Genomic DNA, 20,070 nt, shown 5'->3' with positions numbered 1-20,070 from the left:
GGTGTTAAACTCACAGCCCTCCAGATGTTATGGACTGCAGTTCCTATCAGATGGGAACTGTGGTCCAGTAGTCCAGCATACTGGCAGGGGGATGATGGGAACTGTGGTCCAGTAGTCCAGCATACTGGCAGGGGATGAGGGGGACTGTAGTCCAGTAGTCCAGCATACTGGCAGGGGGATGATGGGAACTGTAGTCCAGTAGTCCAGCATACTGGCAGGGGATGATGGGGACTGTAGTCCATAACATCTGGAGGGCCACAAGTTTGACACCTGTGAAGAACTGGTCTTTGTTGCCTAGAGATCTCAAACCAGGGCCACCTTGGCCATGGGCCACCAGTCTAACCACTACATCACACTGTCTCTTTCCAGAAAGGGAGGAAACCCTCTTATTGATCAGTGGTGTAGGAAATGCACTTTGCACAAGCTCATGTACGCCTGTCTTTTATTAACCCTTTGCATATCAGCTGCCCAAGACTGTCCTTCAAAGATAAGGAGCGTTTCCTTCGTCTCTGTTTTTCTCCGCATTAAACTAAGGTTCCTTTGGTAAAGAGGGACTGCTCCTTTAAGAGAAAGGCGGGTCTTTGGTGAGAGGGGCGAGCCTAAAAGGCTTCCATTCTATCTCCATGGAGGCGCTTCCGCTCTCCCTCCTAGGAACTGCGTCATCGTGTGGGCAACGAGGCCCCTCGCGGGAAGTTGAGGGCGGAAGCAGGCGAGGGACGTGGCTGGGGCTGCCCGCGGCGATCGCCTGAAGGACCCTGGCGTGGACAAGCCTTTTGCGTCCTCCGGTGATTCATCTTGCAAGTCGGCAGCCGCGTCACTTTGTTGACAGAGATTCAGAACGAGGCGGTTCGGACACGGAAGGGGGTTGGGAGGAGGCGGAAAGAAGCGGCAGGATCAGGCACTGCCCGGGGAAGTCCGCGGGTCTGGTTGTCTGTCGGCTCCTTCCCCCCATCCCAGTGTGCCGCTGGTTCTCTGTGACCCCCCCCCCTCCCCCAGTCTATCCTTCCTTCTTTTCCTGGGGGGGGCAGAAAGGGAGCTGAAGGACCCGCAGGCAGTGGCCCGAACAGCCCCGGGGAGTCTGGTAAGTGGGGAGGGGGCGTTTGTCACATGGGGGGGCAATTTGGGGCGGGGGCAGCATGTGGGTTCTCTGCCCTGCTTAGGTTGGACAGGAATGAGCTTCCATCACGACCACGCAAGGGCTCAACAGCCTGCTAAGAGGGCACCACCTGCAAGCCTGCCCAGGACGTAGGGTTGCCAACTCCAGGGCGGGGGATTTACTTGCTTCACTTGTGCTCCTGCTTTTCTCTCAAAAGAGATCATTCTCGTCTCCCCCCCCCATTTCACCGTCACAACAACCCTGCGAGGTAGGCTAGGCTGAGAACGCATGTTAGACCCAAGGTCACCTGGTGGTGCTTCCATGGTAGTGTGGGGATTTGAGCCTGGCTCTCTCAGATCTTTGTCTGACACTGCACCCACTATACCACATTGGCGTTGGAATGGTGGCATGCCTGTTAGCTGGTGGATAGACCAGCTCAACTGCCTGGAAGCTCGGGTAATAGTGTAGCAGTAGAACCCTTGTTTCTGATTTAATTTATTGGAATGGCAACCCTATGTCATAACCAGCATCATAAATAAAAGAGCTTTACACCATCTTCATTCCCTGGGGCATTATAATTTCAGAGGTGAGCTGTGTTAGTCTACAGTGAAAGACGGCTAGATTCAAACCCAGTTCCTACTGGACCAGCGAGATTGTTGGCCTGCGAGCTTTTGAGAGTCAAACCTCCCTACTTACGATACAGAATTTCTGTAATTCCAAACTAGGTGAGGCTGGAATGGTGATCAAAATCATAGCTATACGGCGAAGCAGGAAATTCACTGAAAACTCTCTTCTCTTTTCTTCCCAGCTTACCTCCCACCCCACCCCTCCCACCCTGAGACCAGCCCCACAATGGCCACCTCCCCCTTTCTTGTTCCCCTCTTCTCCCTTTTTTGCCTCATCTCTGTGGTTTCTTCGGAGATCCGCTATCAGCGAGGGAATCCAGTGGAGCTGTATGTCAACAAAGTGGGACCGTACCACAATCCGCAGGAGACCTACCATTACTACCAACTCCCTGTGTGCTCCCCGAAGAAGATTCGGCACAAGAGCCTCTCCTTGGGGGAAGTCCTGAATGGAGACCGCATGGCCGAGTCCATGTACGAGATCCGGTTCCGCGAGAACGTCGACAAGAAGGTTCTCTGCGAAATGAAACTCTTCCCGCAGCAGGTACGATCCGTCTGGATTCTGACGTCTGGTCCAGTATGGTTTCTCCAAAAGCAGGGGCGAGCTTCTGGAAGAAGCGTGGCTCCTAAAGGATCATGGCTGTCATCTTTTATAGCTAGTCATTATTGGAGAGGGATAAACATTAGAGAACGTCTGACAGCAAGTTTGATTCTGTGTACCTGGGCAGATCATGAGAGGGAGGGCAGGGAAAGAGATAGTTCTCGACTCTCGTAGCCCTTTCTTATAGGCCCAGGGTAATGTCAATCACCACTTGGGGAGCAGGAAGGAAGTTTCCTACAGCACAGATTGGCCAGGATCCTGGAGGGTTTCTCCCCCCTTTCTCTAGGCCAGTGGTCTGCAACCTGCAACTCTCCATATATTCATGGACTACAATTCCCATCAGCCCCTGCATCTCCATATATTCATGGACTACAATTCCAATCAGCCCCTGCATCTCCATATATTCATGGACTACAATTCCCATCAGCCCCTGCCTCTCCAGATATTCATGGACTACAATTCCAATCAGCCCCTGCCTGCATAGCCAATTGACCATGCTGGCAGGGGCTGATAGGATTTGTAGTCCATGAAATATCTGGAGAGCCACAGGTTGCAGACCCCTGCTCTAGGCCTACAGCGGGGATCAATGGAGGGAGGGGGACCTAGTTACACATTTCCTGCATTGTGCATGGGGTTGGACTAGATGACCCCTGAGATCGGTTCCATCTCTTTGTCTCTAATCCAATAGCCTGATTGAATAAAAGCCAGCTTCATCTGCCCATATGTACTTTCCTAGTTCCTAGACTCCTAGTCCTAGGAGCAGCAGTGGCGTAGGAGGTTAAGAGCTCGTGTATCTAATCTGGAAGAACCGGGTATGATTCCCAGCTCTGCTGCCTGAGCTGTGGAGGCTTATCTGGGGAATTCAGATTAGCCTGTACACTCCCACGCACGCCAGCTGGGTGACCTTGGGCTAGTCACAGCTTCTCGGAGCTCTCTCAGCCCCACCTACCTCACAGGGTGTTTGATGTGAGGGGGGAAGGGCAAGGAGATTGTAAGCCCCTTTGAGTCTCCTGCAGGAGAGAAAGGGGGGATATAAATCCAAAAAAAAATTTTCTCACCATGTTTTCCCATTCTAGTGAGTTACAGCTCATTGGGCCAGAATGCAGGAGATGTATTTTTCCTTGACTTTGAGAGAGAAGTTGACCATGAGGAATGGAAGCCAGACAGGCTGTGGATCCTTTTCCATGGGGCTGCTTGAGATGATGCAGTTGGTGAACCAAAGGGACTGCATTCTCAGTTTCTTTTCTTTTTTTTTGCCCAATAGCAATTCCATAGTCACCATAGATCATAGAAAGGTTCATAATCCATCAGTGTCAACTAGCCATGGTGACAGTTGATTGTGTGTTCCTGCATTGCAGAGGGTTGGACTTCATGGCCCTTGGGGTCATAATTCTATGACCAAAGGGAACCTCCATGTTTAGAGGCAGTGAATCCCCAAATACCAGTGGCAAAAGGCAACAACAGGAGAAGGCCTTAGCTTAAGAACATAAGAACAAGCCAGCTGGGTCAGACCAGAGTCCATCTAGTCCAGCACTCTGCTACTCGCAGTGGTCCACCAGGTGCCTTTGGGAGCTCACATGCCAGATGTGAAAGCAATGGCCTTTTGCTGCTGCTGCTCCCGAGCACCTGGTCTGCTCAGGCCTTTGCAACCTCAGATCAAGGAGGATCAAGATTGGTAGCCATAGATCGACTTCTGCTCCATAAATCTGTCCAAGCCCCTTTTAAAGCTATCCAGGTTAGTGGCCATCACCACCTCCTGCGGCAGCATATTCGAAACACCAATCACACGTTGCGTGAAGAAATGTTTCCTTCTATTAGTCCTAATTCTTCCCCCCAGCATTTTCAGTGTAAATGGGCTCTGTGCCCTGTTGTTGGTCTTCCAATGGAACTGGTTGGCCGATATCTGAGACCTGATGATGGACAAGATGGACCACTGGTCAGATTGAGCAGGGCTCTTCCGATGTTCTTAGAAACGTGTCTTCCTCTGTGGCAGGTAGAGCGCCTCCGGCAGGCCATCGAGGAGCTGTACTATTTTGAATTTGTGGTGGATGACCTGCCTCTCCGTGGGTTTGTGGGCTACATGGAAGAGAGCGGGTTTTTGCCCCACAGCCACAAGATCGGGCTGTGGACCCACCTGGACTTCCACCTGGAGTGGAATGGGGACCGCATCATCTACGCCAACGTCAGCGTCCGTGACGTCAAGCCCACCAGCCTGGACGACGTCCGTGGCCCTGGCCCGCTCTCCATCACCCACACCTACAGCGTCCGCTGGTCCGAGACCACCTCGGAACGGCGAGGGGAGCGGCGGGGAAGCCGCGGCGGGGACGACGGCTTCTTCCCTCGCACCTTGGAGATCCACTGGCTCTCCATCATCAACTCCATGGTGCTGGTGTTCCTCTTGGTGGGTTTCGTGGTGGTCATCCTCATGCGGGTCCTGAAGAACGACCTGGCCCGCTACAACCTGGACGAAGAGGCCTCTTCCTCGTCTTCAGGGGACGACTTTGACCAAGGGGACAACGGGTGGAAGATCATCCACACCGACGTCTTCCGCTTCCCTCCTTGCCGCTCCCTCCTCTGCGCAGTGCTTGGGGTGGGCAGCCAGTTCTTGGCCCTGGGCACGGGCATTATCGTGATGGCGCTGCTGGGCATGTTCAACGTCCACCGGCACGGCGCCATCAACTCAGCCGCCATCCTTCTTTATGCCCTCACCTGCTGCATCTCCGGTTATGTGTCCAGCAACTTCTACCGCCAGATCGGCGGCGAGCTCTGGGTATGGAACATTCTCCTGACCACCAGCCTCTTCTCTGGTAAGGCTCATGCCTCACTGAGTTCTCCTGGAGGACGACCAACAGGCCCCTCCTCCTTGGAGAAAGACTTTCTGTTGTCCTGAAGGACTGGGTCACTCTCTGCTTCCTCTTGACACATGTCTCCTTCCTTCCTTCCTTCCTTCCTTCCTTCCTTCCTTCCTTCCTTCCTTCCTTCCTTCCTTCCTTCCTTCCTTCCTTCCTTCCTTCCTTCCTTCCTTCCTTCCTCTTTGCTTCCTTCCTTCCTTCCTTCCTTCCTTCCTTCCTTCCTTCCTTCCTTCCTTCCTTCCTTCCTTCCTTCCTTCCTGTTGTCCTGAAGGACTGGGTCACCCTCCCTCCCTCCCTCCCTCCTCCCTCCCTCCCTCCCTCCCTCCCGCCCTCCCTCCCTCCCCCCCTCCCTCCCCTCCCTCCCTCCCTCCCTCCCTCCCTCCTTCCTTCCTTCCTTCCTTCCTTCCTCCCTTCCTTCCTTCCTTCCTTCCTTCCTTCCTCCCTTCCTTCCTTCCTTCCTTCCTTCCTTCCTTCCTTCCTTCCCTCCTTCCTTCCTTCCTTCCTTCCTTCCTTCCTTCCTTCCTTCCTTCCTTCCTTCCTTCCTTCCTTCCTTCCTTCCTTCCTTCCTTCCTTCCTTCCTTCCTTCCTGAAGGACTGGGTCACACTCTGCTTCCTCTTGTCACACGTCTCCCTCCCTCCTTCCCTCCCTCCCCCCCCACCTTTCTCCTCAATGGAAATCCAAATCACCTTACATCATTCTCCTCTTCTCCATTTTATCTTCAGTTAGGCTAACTGAGTCATACCCTGTCTCAGATAAAGATGTTAATACGGTCAGTTGAGATGGAGCTGCTGAGAAAATTGTGTGCTTCCTGAATGAGTATGAAATTTATCATTCATTCTTATGCACTGCCTTTGTCAAAACCATTACTTGGTGTATTATTGAATCTGGTAATTTGATACAAGATCATTTATAGTTAATTGAACAGCTGTTCAAACAGATGGGGGGCAACAGAGCTAGGTTGATACTAGGACCCAGAGGGAGCAGTCTATACCAAAGAAGGTCCGGCATGTTGAATTCTGTGGTGGAGGAATATATACTGTACTAACATCTTTTTGTGAGACAGAGTATAGCAACCTCTATGGCAGAGATGAAATTGGAAGCGAGGTTTAATAGTTCTAATCTGATGCTCTAACTCCTACACCGCACTGGTTCTCTGAGCAGCTGAAATGTATTTATCAGCTTACTGGTTTACAGTGTGAGTTAGACTGTTCACAAAGCCGGTGGTTTAGTCTGTGTGCAATTAGGCCTCTTCCGCACATGCAGAATAACGCACTTTCAATTCACTTTCAGTGTACTTTGCAGCTGGATTTTACTGTGTGGAACAGCAAAATCCACTTGCAAACAACTGTGAAAGTGGATTGAAAGTGTGTTATTCTGCATGTGCGGAAGAAGCCTTATAGAGTCTCTTTTTCATTAATAATAGTAATTTATTAAGAATTTCAAATACAATTTTAAAAACAGACAAATTATACACAATTCAATGATCATTACAGAACATATTTCATTCAGTAGATTAATTAACTTCAAAAAGATATTACCTTCTGTACTATTTTAAGTAAGAACTCAACATAATTTTCCCCTTCCGTGTTTATGTATTTCTCTCCAACCATACATATAGTAAACTAAACTTTCACCTATATTTTAATCTTTATCATAATTCCATCCATCCTCACTTAAAAAAAAATAAAACATGGAATCGCATGGCGGAAAAACCCTTTCCCCCAAGAGTTATATTACTCCTGTCCCTATAGATCAGTGATGGCGAACCTATGGCGCGGGTGCCAGAGGTGGCACTCGGAGCGCTCTCTGTGGGCACGTGCACACAGAGTTCGTCATGTGGGGGGTGGAAAATCACCCCCCCTCCCGCACACACACACATCTAGGCTGGCCTGGGCCACTGAGTACAACGTGCGGGCACCGCAGTGAGCAGGGAGGACTCGGCTGGCAGGCCTGGTGCTTGGTGCCTGTGCTCTGGGTGGCTGTTGCCTGAAGGGGGGGTGGGGCGCAGAGGAGGCAGAGATGCTAGAGAGGCACAGAGCGGTGTGCGTGGGACTTGCTGCAGGCTAGAGCAGGCTGGCCCCTGCTCAAGCGGGTGGGGCGGAGGAAGAGGGAGCCAACCGGTTTTTTTCTGAACTAAAACCTCAGCATTCAGGTTAAATTGGCACTTTGCGATAAATAAGTGGGGTTTGGGTTGCAATTTGGGCACTCTGTCTCAAAAAGGTTCGCCATCACTGCTATAGATGGTGTCTTTACTCACCTGTGCAGCTGAGCCCCTGAAGTCTCCTGCTGTTGCTGACCCTGGTTCTCTCTCTCTCTCTCTCTCTCTGCTCAGCTCCGTTCTTCCTGACGTGGAGCGTGGTCAACTCGGTGCACTGGGCCAACGGCTCGACGCAGGCGCTGCCGGCCACCACCATCTTCCTGTTGCTAACAGTCTGGCTCCTGGTGGGCTTTCCCCTCACGGTCATCGGGGGCATCTTCGGCAAGAACCGGGCCGGCCCCTTCGACGCGCCCTGCCGCACCAAGAACATCGCCCGCGAGATCCCTCCCCAGCCCTGGTACAAGTCCACCCTGGTGCACATGACTATTGGGGGCTTCCTGCCCTTCAGGTGAGGCCGCCCATCAAGGGGAGGGGGCACTTCCTGGGTCACTGGCCACCTCGCTTCCCATTCGTTCACCTTTAATTAGCATAACTTAAAAATTACCTACATGTATCGCACCATCTCAAGCATGTATTGTCGAAGGCTTTCGTGGCCGGAATCACTAGGGCCGTGGTGGCAAACTTATGGCGCTCCAGATGTTCATGGACTACAATTCCCATCAGCCCCTACCAGCATGGCCAATTGGTTCGCCACCACTGCACTAAGGTGTTGTGGGTTTCCCAGGTTGTGTGGCCGTGTTCCAGTAGTATTTTCTCCTGACGTTTGGCCTGCATCTGTGGCTGGCATCTTCAAATGTGGCCCTCCAAATGTTCATGGACTACAATTCCCATCAGCCCCTGCCAACATGGACTACAATTCCCATCAGCCCCTGCCATGGGGTGGGGAGGGGATGGTGATAACAGACTATACTGCTGTGGTGGCGAACCTATGGCACTCCAAATGTTCATGGACTACAATTTCCATCAGCCCCTACCAGCATGGCCAGTTGGTTCGCCACCACTGCACTAGGGTGTTGTGGGTTGTGTGGCCGTGTTCCAGTAGTATTTTCTCCTGACGTTTCGCCTGCATCTGTGGCTGGCATCTTCAAATCTGGCCCTCCAAATGTTCATGGACTACAATTCCCATCATCCCCTGCCACGGGGTGGGGAGGGGATGGTGATAGTAGACTATACTGCCGTGGTGGTGAACCTATGGCACTCCAGATGTTCATGGACTAATTGGCCATGATGGCAGGGGATGATGAGAATTGTAGTCCACAAACATCTGAAGTGCCATAGGTTCGCCACCACTGCTATACTGGGTCTTGACGTGTCCCCGTCTCTCTCGGCAGTGCCATTTCCGTGGAGTTGTACTACATCTTTGCCACAGTGTGGGGTCGGGAGCAGTACACCCTCTACGGGATCCTGTTCTTCGTCTTCGCCATCCTCCTCAGCGTCGGGGCCTGCATCTCCATCGCCCTCACCTACTTCCAGTTATCGGGCGAGGACTACCGCTGGTGGTGGCGGTCTGTGCTGAGTGCCGGCTCCACCGGCCTCTTCATCTTCCTCTACTCCGTCTTTTACTACTCGCGGCGCTCCAATATGTCCGGAGTGGTGCAGACTGTGGAGTTCTTTGGCTACTCGCTCCTCACGGGCTACGTCTTCTTCCTCATGCTGGGGACGATCTCCTTCTTTGCCTCGCTCAAGTTCATCCGCTACATCTACATCAACCTCAAGATGGACTGAGCAGGCGCCCGCTTCCTGTTGGGCGGGGACTGCAATAACGCTCGGCTCTCCCATTGGCTGAGACGGGTGTGGCTCAAAGTGGTACCTCCCAACCTATTGGCTAACTTTAGGCCTGACACGAGAAAGCCCTCTTCGCCTTGGCCGAGCAGTTCCGAAAACTCGGCCTCTTGTGATCCACCTTTCTGTTGGGAGGGGTGTGTTTGAGTGCTTTCTTGGCAGTTCTTCATCAGGAAGTGAAGAAAATGGGGTCCTTTTGATCTCTTCTCCTGTTGGTTAGGGCAGCTAGCCAATCAGGGAGCCCTGTGAAGCCAGCCAATTAGGGACAGCTACACCTTTCTCTCTCTCCTCCTCCCCCCCACTGTTATTATTTGAGCTCACGAACACGTGCTGGGGTAGAACCACCACGTTTCTCTGCTCCAACTGGTTGAAAAGGGACCAGGCGCCTTGGCACCATTATGCCAAGGCATATGCCAAGATATCTGGCCAACGGGAAAAACCGGGCTCTGTTCCCGAGTCCCCACTTTCTGACCAATCGAAGCTATAACACAACACCCCCCCCCCCCACACACACACACACAACTTGAGTTCTCTCCTTCGGAGTCCTTACAAATTGGTGGGGATCAATCACCCAAACTACATATCCGGGGAGGGGGCGGGGGGATATCCTAATTAATGCAAGGGCAGGCTGACCCAAGAGCTGAGCACCCCCTGTTCCTTGGTGCGTCCTTCTATACAGGATTCCAGATTTGGGAGAGACTTTGACAGCTCGGGGAGACACTTCCTGAATTTTTCCTTCACTTTCCTAGGGGCAGAGGGCGAAGAGCATCCTTTTGCGGGGCAGGGCGGGAGAGAGGCGTCCAGGAGCAGTTCTCTCTATGGGGCCAAGACTAGCCTGTCAGTACCAGCGGGGTCCTCGGTGCACGTTGTAGGCAGGAGAGTGAGTTGCGAGCAGTTAGCCATTTCAAAGCCTGGCAAGGATTACCCCACGATCCCTGCACCGCCAGCCGCCTCTCTTTCATGCTCGGACCTCGCTGGGGATCTGGCGCGTATAGGATTGGGGGGGGGGGGGGGGGAGGATCAGCCTCCTCCCTTCCCACACGGGTGGAGAAAACGGTTAAAATGATCTATAAAATATATATATGATGAAGAATTCTGTATATTAGCAAGAATTGAAGTTGGGTCTCTTTGTTTTTTTATTTTTTTGTTGTTCCAATGGTTTCTTTTTACAGATCTTGAAATGCAACTTTTATTAATAAAAGAACCCCTAAATTTCAGACTTACGAGTGGATCTCTTTGGACTTGCAGATATCGCTTTTGAATTTCTTCCTTGCCCGCCCCTTACATTCTTTGGCAGAGGCAGTCCTGTGTGTCATAGAAACTGAGGAGTTGATCCACGGTCCCACACCCTACATGGCTTAGGACAGGGGATTCTGAAGGACCCTACATTCCTGTCCAGGAACTAAGGTCGCAGGCAGAGGCCCTCCTGATTGTCCCATTGTCCCTCGTGACACAGGGCCTTTTCAGTGGCAACCCCACGGTTATGGAATAACCTTCCCAAGGAGATGCACTATATGCCTCAGAAAAAGATGTTAGTATGGTCCGTTGAGGTGCAGCCAGAGGTGGGTTCCAACCAGTTCTCACCACTTCTCTAGAAGTGGTTACGCATTTTATCTGAGTGCCGAGAAGGGGTTACTAAAGCAACCTCCCTGCCCAATAGGGACTGGAGGTGCGTGTGTGCGGCGGCACCACTGTTTGAATCCCACCCCCGTCGGAACCTGTTATTAAAATTTTTGGATCCCACCACTGGGTGCAGCGGTTGAGAAAATAGCTTGACCGCTCCCTGGGAGGTCAGAGTTCCGAGCCCATCCAATAACATATCCACTGAATTTCAATCCTCTTCAGCAATCGTTTGCACTTGGATTTAAATGTTTCGCACAGCTGCAAAGTGCGTCAGTGAAAGTGAATTGAAAGTGCACGATTCAACCTGTGAGCGGTTGCTGTGTCTTGCATGGAGTTGCCAACTCCCCCAGAGAAAACGGCTGCTTTGGAACACAAATTCTATGGTGCTATAGTCCACTGAGGTCTCTCCTCTCTCCAAACCCTCTCCTCCCCAAGGCTCCATACACACCATTTCCAAGAATTTCCCAATGTGGATTTAGCATCCAATCAGGGGTCTGCAACCTGCGGCTCTCCAGATGTTCATGGCCTACAATTCCCATCAACCCCTGCCACCAATGGCCAATTGGCCATGGTGGCAGGGGCTGATGGGAATTGTAGGCCATGAACATCTGGAGAGCCGCAGGTTGCAGACTCCTTTCCTAGATCATGCTGCACGCAAGACATGGTTTGCAGAGTCCTGGCACCTGCAAAAAGGCTCGCCGCACACCCAACCAACGAGCTGATCTGCAAATTCTCTGAGAACCAGCACAGGTGGGCGCCAATCTGGAGATCCAGGTTTGTTTCCCCACTACTACTACAACTACTCCTCATGAGCAAAAGACTCTGATCTGGTGAGCTGGATTTGTTTCCCCACTCCCCCGCATGAAGCCCACTGGGTAACCTTGGGCCAGTCCCGGTTCTCTCAGCCCCACAAGACGTCTGAGGGGAGAGAGCAAGAGGGAGGCGTTTGTGAGCCCCCTTGCAGGAGAGAAAGGCGGGCTATAAACCCCAACTCTTCCACCACTTCTGTTTAGCTCGTGCTGCAATGAGTCCTCCGGGGCGGCGGGTGGCGCTCGAGGGGCGCGCGACGTCAACAACCTGTCAGGGCCTTCTCTAGCCCCAGGAAGGGGGCGCCTTGTCTGCTCCACATGTGCTGGGAGTTGGTTCAGTTGCCAGCAAGTCCGCCTTCGGTTGCAGCTGGGAGGTGCTTTCGGCCGGTGGGGGCTCTGCCTCCGCCCCACTGTTTTTTTTGGGGGGTGGGGGGCCGGCCTGGGCCTCCTACCCTCCATTCAGGCCTTGCTGCAACTTTCTCTCCCCCTTACCCTGCACCTTAAGGATCACTTTTCCCCTTACAGGGGGCGATCCCCCCCCCTTCTTTATTCCCTCTGTTTTAAAGGCTTTTGACCCCCCCCCAATTTATTTTTGCACAATGGCAACCGAGCAGTTAGAAAAAATTCTTTCCGACTTATTGCAGCCTGACAATGCCATCATCCAACAGGTAGAGCGCCAGGAGGTGTGGGGAAGGATGGGGGGGACGGGGGGACGGGAGGGTCTACCCATTCAGGTTGGGAGGTTGTAGAGGGTGAAGAAGGGAGGAATGGGGGGGGCTCTCTCTGGAAGGGGGGAAAAGCTGGATCGGGAGCTGCAAATTGAGGGTCTGCAGAGTTTCTGGACCGTGAGCCGTGGCAGTTGTAAAGGGCATCTTGGCGCCAGGTTTCAGTTACACGCCCTTGCATTGCATGCTTGGTAGCTTCCAAGCAGACACACTTAAAAGCGTACCCTGTCATAGGGTTCGAGCCCGTGATTTCTGTGGAGGGGCTGTCCCTCGCAGGGACTGAATTGAAGCTTTGAGATGAAAAGAGGGACTTCCATTGGGAGAAGGCTTCAGCTCGCTCTCCCCCCCCCCCCCAACCACTTCATTTTGGGTTTATTCCTCCTAGGCTACAATTCAGCTGAAAGAGGCCCTCAAGCAGCCCACGGCACTCTCCCACCTCTGCCAGGTGATGTCAAAGTCTCCGGACCCCCAGGTAAGACTGTGCAGACCTTCATTTCTCAACAGAGAGGTGCCAGGGTTCAAGTACCGTTTGAGCCTGCCTGCCACCCTTAGATGTTGGCTGTAGCAAGGAGAAAGGCATTCCACATATGCTGAAAAACTCTGGTTTCAGGTTTGTGATTTCTAGGGCTGACTTCATTTAAATCTGAGCCCACATGCGTCCCCCTCTGCCCCTCAGTTCAGGAGCTGTGCTTATCTCAGTGCATTCTTCTCAGTCATTCTTCCTTGGACCTGTCTTATCTCATTTAATACAGATGCTAATTTTCTGCCAGATTCCAAGGAACCCCTGCTGCATTTAAGCGGATTACATTTTGCTAGCTTGGTGTAGTGGTCTAGAGCCAGTGGTGGGATCCAAAAATTTTAATAACAGGTTCCGATGGTGGTGGGATTCAAACCGTGGCGCCGCCGCACAAACGCGCCTCCAGTCCCTATTGGGCAGGGAGGTTGCTGTAGTAACCCCTTCTTGGCACTCAGAAAAAAATTAGTAACCACTTCCAGAGAAGTGGTGAGAACTGGTTGGATCCCAACTCTGTCTAGAGCTGTAGTGGTTAAGCGCGGGGACTTTATAATCTGGAGAAACAGGTTTGATTTCCCCCCCCCCCCCCCATCTGCATGAGTGACAAACTCATCTGGTGAACTGGATTTGTTTTCCCTCTCCTCCGCATGAAGCCTACTGAGTAAACTTGGGCTAGGCACAGTTCTCTCCGAACCCTCTCAGCCCCACCTGCCTCACAAGGTGCCTGTTGAGGTGGTTTAATTAACACACACATAAAGCCTTCTTATCCTGAATCTAACCATCAGGACTGATTGTGGCTGTCCAGGATTTTATTCGGAGATCTTTCACACCACCCGTTTCCAGATCTCTTAATGGAAGATGGCAGGGATTGAACCTGGGATTTTGTGTGCTGCCCATTTGGCCTTCTCCCCACTCTCTTTACATCCCCTAGAATGCTGTTAATGTCTCCTTCCTGTCCTCCCCCCGCTGCAGATCCGGCAGTTTGCAGCCGTGCTGGTGAGAAGGCGCCTGACCAAACACTGGCGGAAGCTTCACGCAACCGAGCAGGACATGTAAGTGTTTGATTGGCTGCAAAGATTTTTTTTGATTGTTTTGATTGGCTGCAAAGTTTTTTTTTATTGTTTTGATTGGCTTCAAAGATTTTTTATGATTGGCTGCAAAGATTTTTTTAAAAGGTTGGTTTGGCAGCAGGTGTCACCTGGTTCTTCACTGTGTGACTGACAGTATGCTCCAACAGCCATTTCACAGTGGCTATTTTGTGGTTGCACCCATCACCCTGCGTCAAAGTGCCAAAGGTGCCCTTTTGGGGACCCTTGACGTAGGCTTTTGAGGTCTCAGCAATCTTCACCACGACCCTGCGTGATAGGCCATTCCAGTTATTATTACAGTCCCGCCTTGTCATTGGCTGTGAGCTGCAATGACTCAGTGAAGCCTCCATGAATAGAGGCAGCATACCTTGGAATACCAACTCTGGGTGGGGAGAATGTCAGTGTGGAAGCACCGCTGCCATCATGCTTTGGGTTACTCAGAAACATCGGGGTGGCTACCATGTGCAGCAGATTGCTGGGTTAGGCGGTTCTATCCAGTGGGGGGCCTTTTCCTGTTCTGGCTGGACCCAGCACCTATTTTTTCTCTCTTTCAGGCTGAAGAACTTAGTCCTGAGCACCCTGCAGCAGGAAACAGAGTGAGTGTGGAAGTCCCTTTGCTGCTGTCCTTTTATTTCACGTGTGTGCATAAGCCCTTAAATTGGTTCTCGTTGAGTTTGAGAGTTATGGGGGTAGGAAACCCACTAGAACCGTGGTCGCCATCATGTTGCCCCTGGGCACCAGGGCACCCGCTAACACCTTTTCTTGTGCCTGCCAAGTGTTTTTAGGAAGTGGGTGGAGCCTACTGGGGCTTTTGCTCAGCAAGGTTTCTGATTGGCCATTGGAGATTTGAGAAGAAGAGAGTTTGGATTTATATCCCCCCTTTCTCTCCTGCAGGAGACTCAAAGGGGCTGACAATCTCCTTGCCCTTCCCCCCTCACAACAAACACCCTGTGAGGTGGGTGGGGCTGTGAGAGCTCCAAGAAGCTGTGACTAGCCCAAGGTCACCCAGCTGGTGTGTGTGGGAGTATACAGGCTAATCTGAATTCCCCAGATAAGCCTCCACAGCTCAGGCGGCAGAGCTGGGAATCAAACCCGGTTCCTCCAGATTAGATACACGAGCTCTTAACCTCCTATGCCACTGTTGCTCCTTGAGGGGCTGTGCAATTTTTTTAAAAAAAAAATGAGTTTGGCACCAGCTGCAACACGGCGCAAGGATCTTCTCTGCGTGGCTGGAGGTCAGCCGTGGTAATTGAGCGATGGCTAGCTTTGCTTCCTGTGGCATCTATTTTGCCAGCATGGCGTAGTGGTAAAGAGCAGGTGCACGCTAATCTGGAGAACCGGGTTTGGTTCCCTGCTCTGCCACTTGAGCTGTGGAGGCTTACCTGGTGAACCAGATTAGCTTGTGCACTCCAACACACGCCGGCTGGGTGAACTCGGGCTAGTTGCGGTTCTTTGGAGCTCTCTTAGCCCCACCCACCTCACAGGGTGTTTGTTTTGGGGGCAGGGAGGGAAAGGAGATTGTAAGTGGTGCAGTCCTGAAGAATTTTTTACATACACAATTTGAAGCAATAGCGGAACCTTTACGTCTTTGGCCTGTTCTCACCTGCACTTTATTGCTATTGTAGAACCTCATACACTACTATATTTATGAATGGACCATCCCCATGCATATATTTATACTTTATTTATACTTTGAGCTTTTATACCGCCCCGTCCCCAAAGGGCTCCGGGCGGTGTACAGTATATAATAAATATAATCATAAAACCATCACAAATTAGCTAAAACCTATAAAAGCAGCGAAAAACTAACTAAAAAGTTAACACTTGTAAGTATAAGTATAGGTGGCGCCCGGTAACCTGACATTAAATCCTTCCCCAAGGGAGGAACGGCAGGTCCCGTCAGATGATACAGGCCCAGATGTGGGAGCCAGGAAGGGGGGGGGGGGCACCATCAGTGGCTGGTCCCTCCAAAGGCCCGGCGGAACAACTCCATCTTGCAGGCCCTGCGGAACTCACCAAGATCCCGCAGGGCCCGGACAGTTGGAGGGAGAGCGTGCCACCAGTCCGGAGCCAGAGCCGTGAAGGCCCTGGCCCGTGTGGAGGCCAGCCGCGTCATCGAGGGGCCAGGGACCACCAGTAAATTGCTTCATATATGCTTCATGTACTATAGCTGATGAATGAATCATTTCTTTGATGTGATTTTTGATGCACCTACTGATGATGTTTACCTAAGTTTCACTGTAAAATTATAAGAATATACATTTTCCCTTGTTGTTGGGCGAGTTATTGGGTCTTGGCCGATCTGTTGTGTTGCGTTGAGCCCCTTTGAGTCTCCTCAGGTCTATAAGTCGATACAGGACTCTCAAAACTAGGACAAAGAGGCTTAGAGACAGCTTCTACTCTAGAGTTGTGACGATGCTGAACTTTGGGGCTTTGTGTTGATGTGTTTGGGGCTGTGTAGGGATGGGTGGAGGAAGGGGAGAGTGAGGATGGGTATGAGTCTGAAATTGTGTGCATCGAGGAATGCTCCTGTAAATTTTCGTTGTGCTTGCACAATGACAATATATGCTTATGCTTACAGGAGAGAAAGGGGGGGGGGTATAAATCCAAATTCTTCTTCTTTTGTGCCCATCATGCCATGTCAGAATCCAAATCTGCCCACAGGTTGTGGACTCCTGCTGTAGAAGAACTAGAGAGTTCAGAGGTGCTTGCTGACGTGTTTGTGTTTTCTCTGAATTGTGGAAGCCGAAGGGTTAAGCTCACGCAGATCTGTTTTGCTAACCGTTGAGCTTTCCCCCAGTGTTTTCCTCTTGACTCAAAAGGTTCCTCGTGCCAGAGTAGGGATGGAGAGCTTTAGTTAGGGGAGTGGCTCTTCAAGATCCACTCCGTGAAAATGAAATACGATTGTCAAAACAACAGCCGAGCCCTCAGAAAACAGATGAAACCAATCATATCCCCAGAATTTTTGCAACTAAGGCAGCGGCACAGATTCCAAATTATCTGGGCTCCTTTCAAAAGCTGGAGCAGGGACTGTACACACCCTGAATTCCTCGTACTGGAAGTATTTTAAATCTGGCCTGGCCCAGAGTGACAGTTGTATCAATTTATTGGCAGGGGGGGGGGGTTGGCGCAAGCATTAACTTGATTTTTGTGAATTATTCTAAAATAGTTGTCTGCAAGAACTGTACTACCATGTTTCCCCGAAAATAAGACAGTGTCTTATATTAAGTTTTGCTCCCAAAGATATGCTACGTCTTATTTTCAGGGGATGTCTTATTTTTCTGTGTTCTGTTCGTTGGGCATGCTTCCAAACAAAAATTTTGCTACGTCTTACTTTCGGGGGATGCCTTATATTTCGCACTTCAGCAAAACCTCTGCTACGTCTTATTATCAGGGGATGTCTTATATTCGGGCGAAAAGGGTATGTAGGCAGGGTTGATGGAAAAGATGTTTTCAGGAGGTACAAATGTTTCAACACAACTCCCAGCGTGGTGTTGTGGTTAAGAGCAGGTGGATTCTAATCTGGAGAACCGGGTTTAATTCCCTGCTCTGCCGCTTGAGATGTGGAGGCTTATCTGGGGGACCAGATTTGCTTGTGCACTCCCACACATGCCAGCTGGGTGACCTTGGGCTAGTCACAGTTCTTCGGAGCTCTCTCAGCCTCTCCCACCTCCCAGGGTGGTTGTTTGGGTTGGGGGGGGGGAGGGAAAGAAGATTGTAAGCCCCTTTGGGTCTCATTCCAGGAGAGAAAGAGGGATATAAATCCAAAGTGTTCCTCCTTTTCTTCTTCGCATTACAAAGTGCTGTGAGGATCTGCTTTAGTTCTGCCCATCTCACTGAGGCGATGCTAGCAGTGGCTTAGTGCTAGAATTTGAAGCAGAGTTTGCATTGGTCTCTCTGGGGCTCTGTTGTAGGGAAGGGGGCACTTCAGGCTGGAAAGGCTGAAAGAGCAGCAGTGGCGTAGTGGTTAAGAGCAGGTGCACTCTGATCTGGAGGAACCGGGTTTGATTCCCAGCTCTGCTGCCTGAGTTGGGGAGGCTTATCTGGGGAATTCAGATTAGCCTGTGCACTCCCACACACGCCAGCTGGGTGACCTTGGGCTAGTCACAGCTTCTCGGAGCTCTCTCAGCCCCACCTACCTCACAGGGTGGTTGTTGTCAGGGGGGGAAGGGAAAGGAGATTGTCAGCCCCTTTGAGTCTCCTGCAGGAGAGAAAGGGGGGATATAATTCCAAACTCCTCCTCCTCCTCTTCTTCTTCTTCTTCTTCTTCTTCTTCTTCTTCTTCTTCTCCTCCTCCTCCTCCTCCTCCTCCTCCTCCTCCTCCTCACCCTCCCATCCGGGTTTCTCCCTCAGCCACAAGGTCTGTCTCGGCCTGGCCCAGTTGGCTGCTGTTATCCTGAAGAACGAGACGCTGGAGAAATGGCCGCAGCTGCTGCAGCTCATCCAACATGGAGCCCGGTCCCGGGACCCCACCCAGGCTCAGGTACAGTCAGGCGAGCCCTTGGGGTTGCCAGCCTCCAGGCGGGGACTGGAGAGCTCCCGGAATTACAGCTGATCTCTCACTGGTAGATATCAGCTCCCCTGGAGAACATGGCGGCTTTGGAGGCTGGGGTCTGCGGCATTATATCCCAGTGAGGCCTTTACTCTCCTCGAGCCTCACCCTCTCCTGTTCCAGTCCCAAATTCCCCAGGAATTTCTCCTGCCACAGTTGGCAACCCTAGAAGCCCCCAAAGGGACTGCAACCCCCAGCTCAGGTTTGCGCCAAGAGGAGAACTGAACAAGCACGCTGGCGCCCCCTTGTGCTTCCAGGTGGGATTGCTGCTTCTGAATTCTGCTCTGGAGCTGGACACCGATGTCTTTGCACCGCACTACAAGGAGCTCTTGCGCCTTTTCCACCAGACTCTGAAGGAGCACAGCCAGCCGGCTACCCTCTACTACTCGCTCCGCAGCCTGAGCACCATGGCAGCGGGGCTGGGTTCGGACGAAATGGTGGGTAAACCCGTGCCCGCTGGCACACATGCCCCTCCACCCATTTGGGTACTCTCTGTCTGATATGCCCGACACATCGTTGACAGAAGGCGCTGGTTTGGGGGGCTGAAAGCAGTTTGCAACTGAGTAGCCTGCCCTGGCAAATCATAGGAGGAGAAAGGAGTCTTGTTTGTTTGTTTATTTATTTATTCAATTTGATAAACCGCCCTACCCCCGGAGGTAGGTTTGGATTTGGGGCAAGCATTCAGTGGAGAGCCAGCGTGGTGTGGTGGATAAGAGCCGGTGGATTCTAATCTAGAGAACCGGGGTTGATTCCCCACTCCTCCACCTGAGTGGCGGAGGCTTATCTGGTGAACCAGATGTGTTTCCACACTCCTACATTCCTGCTGGGAAACCTTGGGCTAGTCACAGTTCTCTCAGGACTCTTTCAGTCCCACCTACCTCACAAGGGGGTGGGAAGGGAAAGGAACTTGTAGGCCAGCTTGAGTCTTCTTACAGGAGAGAAAGGTGGGGTGTAAATCCAAACTCCTCCTCCTCTTTTTCTTCTTTGCAAAAAAACCAATTGGAGGCAAACTGCTTTTTCAAAATCCTCCCAGCCTCAAATGCCCGATGACAACAGCTGTGCAGTCCTTTTTTTTTTTTTTTTGGTTCTTGGGCCCATGGTTTATTTTTCAGAAAGCTAGCCCTGCTATATACCTGGAACAACTTGTTAATTACAATTGCAGATGGGTCATGACTTGAGCAAGGTGTAACTCTTTTCTGTCAGTACATCTTCAAGGCCGCTTCTCTAATATTCCACAAAAGGAGCGTTGCTGTCGATTTTGTCCTGATACAACTGATTCACTTTCTCATATTCTGCTACACTGTTCAAAATACAACAACATCAGAACTGATTTGAGATCTGTATTACCAACAGGATTTATGCTCCTTTCTGATAAGATAAAAATGGCTAAGCTTCAAAATAACTCTAATGTTGAAATCTCTGAAGCTGTGGCTATATTTTGACTCTGTGTACTGCAAGTTGTGCAATAATGACCTTTGGAATTCTTGACACACACCGGTTTTATGCCTAATAAAGGTTTTGGATTTGGATTTGATTTATTTTTCATTTCTCGATCACATCTCCCTGTGCAATGTGTCGCTGACAGTTTTCTCCCCCTTCCCTTCTGCCTGGGACCCCTGGCCCCGATTTTCTCTCTCCCCTCCCCC

At 51.4% G+C, this 20,070-nt stretch overlaps 2 protein-coding genes across 4 annotated transcripts in view; both read left to right on the top strand.

Annotated features, from left to right (window-relative positions):
* The first annotated feature begins 745 nt into the window (after nucleotides 1–745).
* Nucleotides 746–10,332, top strand: TM9SF1 (transmembrane 9 superfamily member 1). 3 transcript variants are annotated; one of them, XM_048518282.1, is made up of 5 exons: nucleotides 746–1,081; nucleotides 1,905–2,263; nucleotides 4,314–5,127; nucleotides 7,506–7,779; nucleotides 8,663–10,332. In XM_048518282.1, the coding sequence occupies exons 2-5, from the start codon at nucleotides 1,949–1,951 to the stop codon at nucleotides 9,054–9,056; spliced, it is 1,797 nt and encodes a 598-aa protein (XP_048374239.1). In that variant the 5' UTR covers nucleotides 746–1,081; nucleotides 1,905–1,948; the 3' UTR covers nucleotides 9,057–10,332. The 3 variants fall into 3 exon arrangements, with proteins under 3 accessions (XP_048374239.1, XP_048374241.1, XP_048374240.1); XM_048518284.1 differs by lacking the exon at nucleotides 746–1,081 and adding an exon at nucleotides 1,144–1,364; XM_048518283.1 differs by lacking the exon at nucleotides 746–1,081 and adding an exon at nucleotides 1,474–1,821.
* A 1,539-nt stretch (nucleotides 10,333–11,871) lies between these two features.
* IPO4 (importin 4) overlaps nucleotides 11,872–20,070 on the top strand; it is a 35,470-nt gene continuing 27,271 nt past the window's right edge. The window contains 6 exon segments of the mRNA XM_048518280.1: nucleotides 11,872–12,213; nucleotides 12,656–12,742; nucleotides 13,757–13,836; nucleotides 14,427–14,468; nucleotides 18,226–18,355; nucleotides 18,682–18,861. Of these exon segments, the coding sequence (XP_048374237.1) occupies nucleotides 12,145–12,213; nucleotides 12,656–12,742; nucleotides 13,757–13,836; nucleotides 14,427–14,468; nucleotides 18,226–18,355; nucleotides 18,682–18,861 (588 nt within the window). The 5' untranslated portion in view covers nucleotides 11,872–12,144.

This window comes from Sphaerodactylus townsendi, linkage group LG15 (genome assembly GCF_021028975.2).
Source record: "Sphaerodactylus townsendi isolate TG3544 linkage group LG15, MPM_Stown_v2.3, whole genome shotgun sequence".
NCBI lineage: Eukaryota > Metazoa > Chordata > Lepidosauria > Squamata > Sphaerodactylidae > Sphaerodactylus > Sphaerodactylus townsendi.
This window is presented reverse-complemented; position numbering and strand designations above follow the sequence as displayed.